The 11,613-nt window shown below is 43.8% G+C and overlaps 1 protein-coding gene across 4 annotated transcripts in view; it reads right to left on the reverse strand.

The window, feature by feature from the left end:
* The window catches only part of LOC128686895 (uncharacterized), a 32,688-nt gene extending 23,026 nt beyond the window's left edge, over positions 1-9,662 (reverse strand). Inside the window, exons 1-2 of one of the 4 annotated variants that reach the window (XM_070082552.1) lie at positions 9,630-9,662; positions 6,203-6,504 (exon numbers count right to left, since the gene is read on the reverse strand). In XM_070082552.1, the coding sequence (XP_069938653.1) occupies positions 6,203-6,394 (192 nt within the window). In that variant the 5' untranslated portion in view covers positions 6,395-6,504; positions 9,630-9,662. Of the gene's footprint in view, positions 1-6,092; positions 6,113-6,152; positions 6,175-6,202; positions 6,505-9,629 lie in introns of those variants that run through there. The other 3 variants (XM_070082553.1, XM_070082555.1, XM_070082554.1) reach the window with 3 other exon arrangements.
* Positions 9,663-11,613: the final 1,951 nt, after the last annotated feature.

Genomic DNA, 11,613 nt, shown 5'->3' on the forward strand with positions numbered 1-11,613 from the left:
CCTGGTCCTTGACTGTTGTCTTCCTCCTAATGTGGCTATACAGCAGTTTCGGGTCAGATTTGACTTTCGATGCTATGTCGTTTTCATACTGTCGCTGGGCCTCCCTCCTTATCTGTGCATACTCGTTTCTGGCTCTTCTACTAATCTCCTTGTTTTCCTGGGTCCTATGCCTCCTGTACCTTTTCCATTCTCTGTTGCACTTAGTTTTTGCCTCCCTACACCTTCGGGTAAACCAAGGACTCGTTTTGGTCTTCCTATTATTTCCGTTTCCCTTGGGAACAAAACTTTCCTCTGCCTCCTTGCACTTTGTTGCCACATATTCCATCATCTCGTTTACTGATTTTCCTACCATTTCTCTGTCCCACTGAACCTCCTGCAGGAAGTTTCTCATACCTGTGTAGTCCCCCCTTTTATAGTTTGGCCTGTCCCCTTCAGTTCCTGTTACCTTCTCCACTTGTAACTCTACTATATAGTCAAAACTCAGAACCACATGATCGCTAGCTCCAAGGGGCCTCTCATAAGTGATGTCCTCAATGTCTGAACTGCTCAGGGTGAACACAAGATCCAGTCTTGCTGGCTCATCCTCCCCTCTCTCTCTGGTTGTGTCCCTGACATGTTGATGCATGAGGTTTTCAAGTACCACATCCATCATCTTGGCTCTCCATGTTTCGGGACCCCCATGTGGCTCCAGGTTTTCCCAGTCGATCTCCCTGTGGTTGAAATCGCCCATTACCAGTAACTTTGCTCTGCTCGAGTGAGCTCTTCTTGCCACCTCAGCCAGTGTGTCCACCATCACCCTGTTGTTTTCTTCGTACTCCTCTCTTGGCCTCCTGCAGTTCTGTGGTGGGTTATACATCACTCCAATGACTACTTTATGTTCTCCGGACTGAATTGTACATACAATGTAGTCTCTTTCTCCAATCATGTCCATGCCTTCCATTTCCTCAAATCCCCATCGGTGTTTTATGAGCAGTGCAACCCCTCCTCCCCCTCTACTCCTTCTATCTTTCCTCAGGATCTGATATCCTGTTGGGAAGATTGTGTCTGTTATTGTCTCAGTGAGTTTTGTTTCTGTGACTGCTATGATGTCTGGGGATTTTTCACTGATTCTTTCATTCCACTCCTCATGTTTATTCATTATTCCATCCGCGTTTGTGTACCAAACCTTTAGTTTCTTTTCTATCATTGTGGTCATGCAAGAATATTGGGGTTGGGGGAGCGAGAGCCTTGGTGGGGGCCTATATGGGGCTGTGGTGTAGGTGGGGTTTGTATTGATGGGGGTGGGGTCAGAATGCCCATAAGGGACAGCTGTTGGGGTGAGGTTTGTGATATGGGGATTGGTGGCAGAGGGAACAGTGAGTGGGTTGTAGTATAGGTTGCTCAGTTGCGTTGGGAATGTCGCGGGTGGAGTCTTTTGGTGGGAGATTCTGTGGGGTGTGTTTGCCCTTCCTCCTGTGTCTGGGTCCTGCTCATTTTCATTGCTTCTCGTTCCTCCTTGCGTCTCTGTACCCTCTCTTTCAGTGTAGTCCTTTCTTCTTGTGTTCTGTCGCGGTCGAGGTATACTCTCTGGTACCCCTCTTTGTCCCTCAGTCTTGCTTTCTCTTGCAGAATCCTGGTTCGAACTGATTCTTCCTTGAAAGTTACTCTGACAGGCCGTATCCTTCCACTCGCAAACCACCCAATTCTCTGAAAATTTGTCACCTGGGTCATATTGCCCTCCCCTATTGTTTTCATGATGCCTTCAATCATTTTTTTCTCCTCCTGTTTTATTTCTTCAAAGTTGGCCCCCTTGGCTTCTTGGAGCCCGTACACAAAAACTGACCTCGCCCTTTCCTCCTCCCACTGAGTCTCCATCTGCGTCCTCTGAGGCATTTTATTTTCTTCCATTGACATGTTCTTGCCTTCAGTCCCTGTCATATCTGAAACTTCTATTCTCAGTGGACTGTCTTTCCTGACCAGCTGTCCCTTGCTACTGCAGTTGGCTGTTAGAATCTCTGCATATAGCATACCTTCATTGTCTTCGGACCTGTCGTTTGATCTTAGTGTGCTCGTCGTCTTTTCCCTGGCCCCACGTGGGTCTGATAGGGCCTTCATGTTCGGCATGTCTCCGTTGTTGCTTACCATCCCCTTGTCTGCGCCTGACTTTGAATTTCCTGATGTCACACCTGAATTGTCATTTGTCTCTCTAATCTGTTTCAGGCTTTGCAGTTTCTCTTCTAAGCACTGTATCCTAGCTTCTGCTGCTAAGACCTGTACTTCCCACTTCCTGCACTCTTCAGCTATCCGCTCCTCCATTTTCTTACCAAGCTCTACTATCTTCCTTCCCCACTCTTCCTCCCTTTTTTGGAGCTCTAGCTCCCAGTCTTTCCTCCCTGGTTCGTCCACCAGATCTCTGGGTTTCCGTCCTCTAAGGCCACCCATTTTTTTTTTTTTTTTTTTTTACTTTTTATTACCACAGACAGAAGGCTAGAGGAGGGAGAGGGTGTGGGGGAGAGAGAGAGAGGGTAGAAAGAGGGAGAGAGAGGAGAGAGAAAGGGTAGAAAGAGGGAGAGAGAGGAGAGAGTATGGGGGTGAGGGATAAGACCAAGGGGGAGGGAGAGAAATGTGAGGGGGGAGAGAAAGGGTAGAGAGAGGGAGAAAGAGAGGGAGAGGGAGAGGGAGAGAAAGAGAGAGAGGGAGAAAGGAGGGAAGAAGGCTATGAGAGAGAGAAACGCGAGGGAGGGAAAAGGTAAGAGGTCTGTGGGGGAGGCAGTCAAATTCCAAGGATCAGCTGTGTGTACTCACCTAGTTGTGGTTTCGGGGTCGAGACCCAGCTCCTGGCCCCGAGTGTGTATGTGTGTGCGCGCGTGTGTGTGTGTGTGAGCACGTCAGTTGTTTATATGTCCCAGAAATACAATTCACTTCTGTGTATCCGTAATACTAATGAGATACCACTAACACTGAGAGTAGTTCTAATAATTATAATACTAGCATGTGTTAACAAGTCATTCTTTCACCCAGTTATGTACTACCTTTTACTACATGTGTAGAGGAGGGAGAGGGTGTGGGGGAGAGAGAGAAAGGGTAGAAAGAGGGAGAGAGAGGAGAGAGAAAGGGTAGAAAGAGGGAGAGAGAGGAGAGAGTATGGGGGTGAGGGATAAGACCAAGGGGGAGAGAGAGAAATGTGAGGGGGAGAGAAAGGGTAGAGAGAGGGAGAAAGAGAGGGAGAGGGAGAGAAAGAGAGAGAGAGGGAGAAAGGAGGGAAAGAGGGTATTGAGAGGGAGAAACGCGAGGGAGGGGAAAGGTAAGAGGTCTGTGGGGGAGGCGGTCAAATTCCAAGGATCAGCTGTGTGTACTCACCTAGTTGTGGTTTCAGGGGTCGAGACCCAGCTCCTGGCCCCGAGTGTGTATGTGTGTGCGCGCGTGTGTGTGTGTGTGAGCACGTCAGTTGTTTACATGTCCCAGAAATACAATTCACTTCTGTGTATCCGTAATACTAATGAGATACCATTAACACTGTAAGTAGTTCTAATAATTATAATACTAGCGTGTGTTAACAAGTCATTCTTTCACCTAGTTATGTACTACCTTTTACTACATGTGTACCCAGTACTTGCTTCTCAGATTGTACTGTCTTTGTGTCCTAGACCATTATCTCTCGAAACTGTTGTCAGGGCTGTAGTCCCATTAGCCACGACTTAATCCTCCTGTTTAATCCTTACCCCTACAAAGTTTATCTTCCTACTACTGCTAGGTGTTGTGTGTAATGATAATCGCTCTGGAGCAGGGTTTAGATATCGAGTTACCAGTGACCGCTGGGCCGGCTCTATCACTCAGACTTCCCGCCAACCACAAAACAGGTGATTTGTACGTTACTGGTCAGAGGGGACGTCCATCCAGATGCCTGATGTACGATGCTCACTGTACGATGCTTGCTGTACGATGACTCGTGCACCTCGCCCTTCCGCCGCTGGCTTCTTCGCTATTCTTATCTCGTTGCCCTTTTGAGTCCTCATTTACCACACTTATCACTTGTATACTGCTACTTTTATAATTTACACTTCACTTTGGGTAAGTACACTACTTATTTGTGATGACACCCAGCCTGTTATGGCGGCGCTACTCCCTCAGGCCTACTGCTGCCACCACCTCTGCTTATATATATTTATGTATATGTATGTATATATATATATATATATATATATATATATATATATATATATATATATATATATATATATATCCCCTTTCTGGCTAGCTTGTTCACTCTGTGTGCTACATCACATTTTGTCGTTAGCCACCCTCTCTTAATTCTATTTGGTCTTTTCTCTTTAGTCACTCGATTTGTACTTTGTATATGTGTAACAATGTGGCAACAGGTGCCAACTAGGCCTCAACGACTGGCGCTTTGAAATTTTCTTGTATAATTTCAGGCTTTCTCTCGCCTTCACTTTATTTATGTTTGCTAATACACTGGTTATCACTTTATGCCTCTCTTAATTCTATTTGGTCTTTTCTCTTTAGTCACTCGATTTGTACTTTGTATATGTGTAACAATGTGGCAACAGGTGCCAACTAGGCCTCAACGACTGGCGCTTTGAAATTTTGTTGTATAATTTCAGGCTTTCTCTCGCCTTCACTTTATTTATGTTTGCTAATACACTGGTTATCACTTTATGTGTGTGTGTGTGTGTGTGTGTGTGTGTGTGTGTGTATTCACATCGACACCATGCCCAGCCCTTTTATGGCAGGGTAGGTGCCTGTCCCAGAGCTTGCATCTCACAAGACTGTCATTCCCATTAGCCCCCTTGGGGCGGGGATGGCAGACCAGAGAGGTCTAGCTTCTCCCTACGAGCCCCGTGAGGGCGGGGAATGTGGCTAGGCCTGGGGACAGTTGGTCCCAAAGATGAGGGGGTACTTGTGCCTCCTCCCATGGGAGACTTAAGTCTCAGACACTCCCTACACAGGGAGCTAAGGCCGGGCCACCACTTGGAAAAGGCCCTGGCCGGGAGAATACTGGCAAATCTTCAATAATAATAAAATATATTTAAGGAAAGCTCCTGGACTTCACCTTACGAAAGCAGACAAAGCAAATGCAATAGTAATTATGGACAAGGTAGATTATAGGGAAAAAATAATACATTATTAGCAGAGAGGGGAAGTGACGTACCCCTTAAGATGTCTCTCTGTAACTGGTTCCGTACCCCTTAAGATGTCTCTCTGTAACTGGTTCGCTCTAAGGCAAGTTTGTGCAAGACTTCGGTCGTGGGATGGAAAATTCCAGTGGTGTGTCAGGAGGCATTTTCCCTGACTCCTGACGAATCTTAATCAATTTTCAAGAAATCACATTCTCGTCCTTATCAATGCCACTATTAACTGATAACACTTATCGACTGTTCTTGCCATTCTCTGTATCACCGTAAAACAGTAACATTAAACTCAGGAGAGGTTGCCTAATAATATGACTGGAATAATTAATATTTAATTTATTAAGGGATGGACGGGTAAGCCAGTGGAAGGCCTCGGTCAGATGACCAAAAGCTCCAGTGGCGTGTCTTCATATGACTTCGCGTCAGGACACACTTGTGTCCTGTCTTTCGAATCTTACCTAACCTAATCTAAGCCTAATAATACATTTATTTTCATATTTATGATCTATTTACATGATTCCATGTCAATTTAACCGTCTTCTGACGGATCTATCTCTTTTTCCTACCTACTCATGTGGTCACTTAGCTTCCTTCCTACCAGGCCCTGTGGCCTGGTGGCAAAAGCTCTCGTCTTCACACGGTGAGGGTCCGGGTTCGATTTCCGGCAAAGGTTGGAAACATTGGGTGTGTTTCCTTACACTGGTCCATGTTCACCCATCAGTAATAATGGGTACCTGGGTGTTAATCAACTGGTGTGAGTCGCATCCTGAGACAAAACTGACCTAATTTGCCCGAAATGCTCTGCCTAATAAGCGGCTTTCTATATAGTAATATGTCGTTGATGTCAGCTATGGTATGTATACCTTGAACATGTAGAAATAAAGATATTAAATTCCTCCTTTTTTACCTATGCGCCAACGCTCTTCCCTCCATTGGTAAATACCTCTGGTACTTCTCTCTTACCTGCCAACCTTACTTCTCGCTCCACAATCAATTTACTTAATTTATCTTCCCCAATCTTACAGTGTCTCCATTTGTAGTGTGAATACTCTGACAAGTCTTCACTCTCTCACTGTGTTGGAGGGAATGATGGCTGTGGTGGGGGTGTTGTTGGAGGTGGCGGTGCCGGAGGGATGTCTGAGAACCTGGGTGGAGGATGAGCGTCTCTTGTTGGTGTAGGATGTGAAGAAAGTCGTGTTTCTGTTGTTGAAGAGGACCCTGTCTTGTGTGTTGTATCTGAGAGCTGTGTGCCTGACACTCGTCATATTCTGTCTGTTCTTGATACACTTGGTGTTGCTGATACACTTCTTGGTGTTGCTGTTGTTTGTGTTGCCTCAGGTTTTCCCTCGTCAGTGTTTGTCTCCATGTTCTTATTCTATTATAAAATGCAAGAGTGTGAATAATGAGTTTAAAATACTTCACCTGCTGCCATCACTATTTATGAAGGATGCAGGGAAACCGGTTAGCTGGACTTGAGTCCTGGAGGTGGAAAGGACGTTGTCTGCACTATAAAGGAGGGGTGGGGGACATTACAGTTCAGAGGGTCATCTGAACTGTGAAGTCAGAACGCTTCAGGCAAGACAGCGATTAGATGAATGATGGTGAATGTGTTTCTTCTTTCATGGGTTACTCTGCATCAGCGGCGAAATCCGGTGTGCCAAAAATATTAAGCACAAAGACCATCTCCCACCGAGACAGACTTACCCATAAAGGAAATATTAATTATTATTTAATGCAGTAGTTGTCCTACCAGAAATACTCTGACGTCTCAATTCAAATTAACTTCTAAAGTAGAACATTCCTAACTCTAGGACTCGAGTCCGGTTACCTGGTATTCCTGAATCCCTTCATAAACGTTACCTTGCTCATACTACAACAGATTGTGAAATATTTAAAGCCACTTGTCTATACTCTCAAAACATCTCTTAAAGCCACTTGTCTAACATTCTCAAGACAACCCTTAAAGCCACTTGTCTACACTCTCAAAACATCTCTTAAAGCCACTTGTCTAACATTCTCAAGACAACCCTTAAAGCCACTTGTCTACACTCTCAAAACATCTCTTAAAGCCACTTGTCTAACACTCTCAAAACAGCCCTTAAAGCCACTTGTCTAACTCTCAAAACAGCCCTGCTGGGTGCTTCAGCTCTTGTCACTTAAAACCTTATTCACACCCTACTTGCAACTCTTCCTGGGATGATCCCTGCCCCTCCATCCATCCAGCATTTATACACCCTCTTGGTCATCACATTCTGCTCCATCCTCTCTAAATGACACAATACATCAACAAAAACACATTTACTCACTAAACTTTCATAGTCCCACAACACCTAATTTCTACGCTCTGAATTATTTGCATAATAATCACACCACACTTTGCTCTGTAACAAGACACCTTCACTGCTCTCCACCTCCTCCTAGCAACGTTCAAGGCTCATGGTTCATGCATATATGAAACTACCTGGAGGGTGTTCCGGGGGTCAACGTCCCCCGCGGTCTGGTCCATGATCCCGGAAGGAGTGAGGTTTCGAACCCCTGGCGAGTGAATCGTAAAACTCCGGGCATTTGTAGTCACAGTGGTGGCCCATGTTAACCTCCCTATGGTGTATATAAATCTACCTAATGCATCTTATTGTAGCCAGCTGGCCCAGTTGTTAACGCAGCGGCAGTGACACCATCATCATCAAGAAGAAGAACAACAACAGCAAAACAAAAATAAAAGCAACACAAAATATAATGCCAGTAACAGAAACAACATCAACAACAGCAACACCATCAACAACAGCAACAACATCAACAACAGCAAGAACATCAACAACATCAACAACATCAACAACATCAACAACAGCAACAACATCAACAACAGCAACAACAGCAACAACATCAACAACATCAACAACAGCAACAACATCAACAACATCAACAACAGCAACAACATCAACAACATCAACAACAGCAACAACATCAACAACATCAACAACATCAACAACATCAACAACAGCAACAACATCAACAACAGCAACAACATCAACAACAGCAACAACATCAACAACATCAACAACAGCAACAACATCAACAACATCAACAACAGCAACAACATCAACAACATCAACAACAGCAACAACATCAACAACAGCAACAACATCAACAACAGCAACAACATCAACAACAGCAACAACATCAACAACAGCAACAACATCAACAACAGCAACAACATCAACAACAGCAACAACATCAACAACAGCAACAACATCAACAACATCAACAACAGCAACAACATCAACAACAGCAACAACAACAACAACATCAACAACAGCAACAACATCAACAACAGCAACAACATCAACAACAGCAACAACATCAACAACATCAACAACAGCAACAACATCAACAACAGCAACAACATCAACAACAGCAACAACATCAACAACAGCAACAACATCAACAACAGCAACAACATCAACAACAGCAACAACATCAACAACATCAACAACATCAACAACAGCAACAACAGCAACAACATCAACAACATCAACAACAGCAACAACATCAACAACAGCAACAACATCAACAACAGCAACAACATCAACAACAGCAACAACAGCAACAACATCAACAACAGCAACAACATCAACAACAGCAACAACATCAACAACATCAACAACATCAACAACATCAACAACATCAACAACATCAACAACATCAACAACATCAACAACATCAACAACATCAACAACATCAACAACATCAACAACATCAACAACATCAACAACATCAACAACAACAATAACAACAATATCAAACAACAACATACATAAAGATAAGGATCGACTTACGTACCTAAGATATCAGATTAAAAAGATTTAGATACGTACAGATTACGTGTAAGATAATATTATACTGTTGTTACCAGTGAATATCACCAGTACTAACACACTACCACCACTACAACAACTACCACCACCACTATAACAACTACTACCACTACCACCATCAGAACCACCACCACTGTTATCACCACCACAGTACACCACACACACACATTCACACAAGACTAGTCCCGGAGCTAAGGGGTAAATCTTACGAGGAGAGGTTAAGGGAACTCAACTTGACTCTGGAGAACAGGAGGGATAGGGGGGACATGATAACGACATATAAAATACTGAGAGGAATTGACAAGGTGGATAGGGACAGAATATTTTAGAGATGGAACACAGCAACAAGGCGTCACAACTGGAAGTTGAAGACTCAGATGAGTCACAGGGATGTTAGGAAGTTTTTCTTCAGTAACAGAGTTGCCAGGAAGTGGAACAATGTGGAGGGTGATGTAGTGGAAGCAGGATCCATACATAGCTTTAAGATGATGCACGATAAAGATCATGGAGCAAGGAGAGAGTGGACCTAGTAGAGACACCAATGAAGAGGCGGGGCCAGGAGCTGAGACTCGACCCCTACAACCACAGATGAGTACAATTAAGTCAGGTGAGTACACTGACATACCTTCTGAAGAGTACCACAAGTCACCTGTTCTGACGCCCACGACGCAAACACTAAGGTAACTCCACAGACTGACAGCAATTTAACTTAAGACACTGAGATACTGAATGATAATTCCGATAAAGAGATAATGTTTATTCTTAAATTATATATATATATATATATATATATATATATATATATATATATATATATATATATATATATATATATATATATATATATATATATATATATATATATACGTATATGCAAGGAATTCGCGAGAGCATGCGAAATATACACAAACACTGATCTCTGGCTGAAGGAGACTCGAACCTACGAACCTTAGGACAAGGTACGCAGTGCTTTACCAATCTACCCACACTGGACCAATACCTTGGCGTGTAGCATGCGCTACACGTTTTGATCCAAGGCAGCCAGCTTTCAGGGAGAAGGCTCCAGTGTGGGTAGATTGGTAAAGCACTGCGTACCTTGTCCTAAGGTTCGTAGGTTCGAGTCTCCTTCAGCCAGAGATCAGTGTTTGTGTATATTTCGCATGCTCTCGCGAATTCCTTGCATTGTTCAAATCTCTAGTAAGGCTGATGCATGCAGGGGATGAGATGAAAAGCTGTAAGCCTTCTCCCTGAAAGCTGGCTGCCTTGGATCAAAACGTGTAGCGCATGCTACACGCCAAGGTATTGGTCCAGTGTGGGTAGATTGGTAAAGCACTGCGTACCTTGTCCTAAGGTTCGTAGGTTCGAGTCTCCTTCAGCCAGAGATCAGTGTTTGTGTATATTTCGCATGCTCTCGCGAATTCCTTGCATTTTTCAAATCTCTAGTAAGGCTGATGCATGCAGGGGATGAGATGAAAAGCTGTAAGCCTTCTCCCTGAAAGCTGGCTGCCTTGGATCAAAACGTGTAGCGCATGCTACACGCCAAGGTATTGGTCCAGTGTGGGTAGATTGGTAAAGCACTGCGTACCTTGTCCTAAGGTTCGTAGGTTCGAGTCTCCTTCAGCCAGAGATCAGTGTTTGTGTATATTTCGCATGCTCTCGCGAATTCCTTGCATTGTTCAAATCTCTAGTAAGGCTGATGCATGCAGGGGATGAGATGAAAAGCTGTAAGCCTTCTCCCTGAAAGCTGGCTGCCTTGGATCAAAACGTGTAGCGCATGCTACACGCCAAGGTATTGGTCCAGTGTGGGTAGATTGGTAAAGCACTGCGTACCTTGTCCTAAGGTTCGTAGGTTCGAGTCTCCTTCAGCCAGAGATCAGTGTTTATATATATATATATATATATATATATATATATATATATATATATATATATATATATATATATATGTTGGTAGACAGCAACCACCCAGGGAAGTACTACCGTCCTGCCAGATGACTGTGAAACAGAAACCTGTAACTGTTTTGCATGATGGTAGGATTGCTGGTTTCTTTTTCTGTCTCATAAACACGCTAGATAACAGGGATATCTTGCTACTCCTACTTACACTTTGGTCACACTTCACAGACACGCACATGCATATATATATATATATATATACATACATCTAGGTTTTTCTCCTTTTTCTAAATAGCTCTTGTTCTTCTTTATTTCTTCTATTGTCCATGGGGAAGTGGAAAAGAATCTTTCCTCCGTAAGCCATGCGTGTCGTATGAGGCGACTAAAATGCCGGGAGCAATGGGCTAGTAACCCCTTCTCCTGTAGACACTTACTAAAAAAGAGAAGAAGAAAAACTTTATAAAACTGGGATGCTTAAATGTGCGTGGATGTAGTGCGGATGACAAGAAACAGATGATTGCTGATGTTATGAATGAAAAGAAGTTGGATGTCCTGGCCCTAAGCGAAACAAAGCTGAAGGGGGTAGGAGAGTTTTAGTGGGGGGAAATAAATGGGATTAAATCTGGAGTATCTGAGAGAGTTAGAGCAAAGGAAGGGGTAGCAGTAATGTTAAATGATCAGTTATGGAAGGAGAAAAGAGAATATGAATGTGT

This window comes from Cherax quadricarinatus, chromosome 7, assembly GCF_038502225.1.
Source record: "Cherax quadricarinatus isolate ZL_2023a chromosome 7, ASM3850222v1, whole genome shotgun sequence".
Lineage (NCBI taxonomy): Eukaryota > Metazoa > Arthropoda > Malacostraca > Decapoda > Parastacidae > Cherax > Cherax quadricarinatus.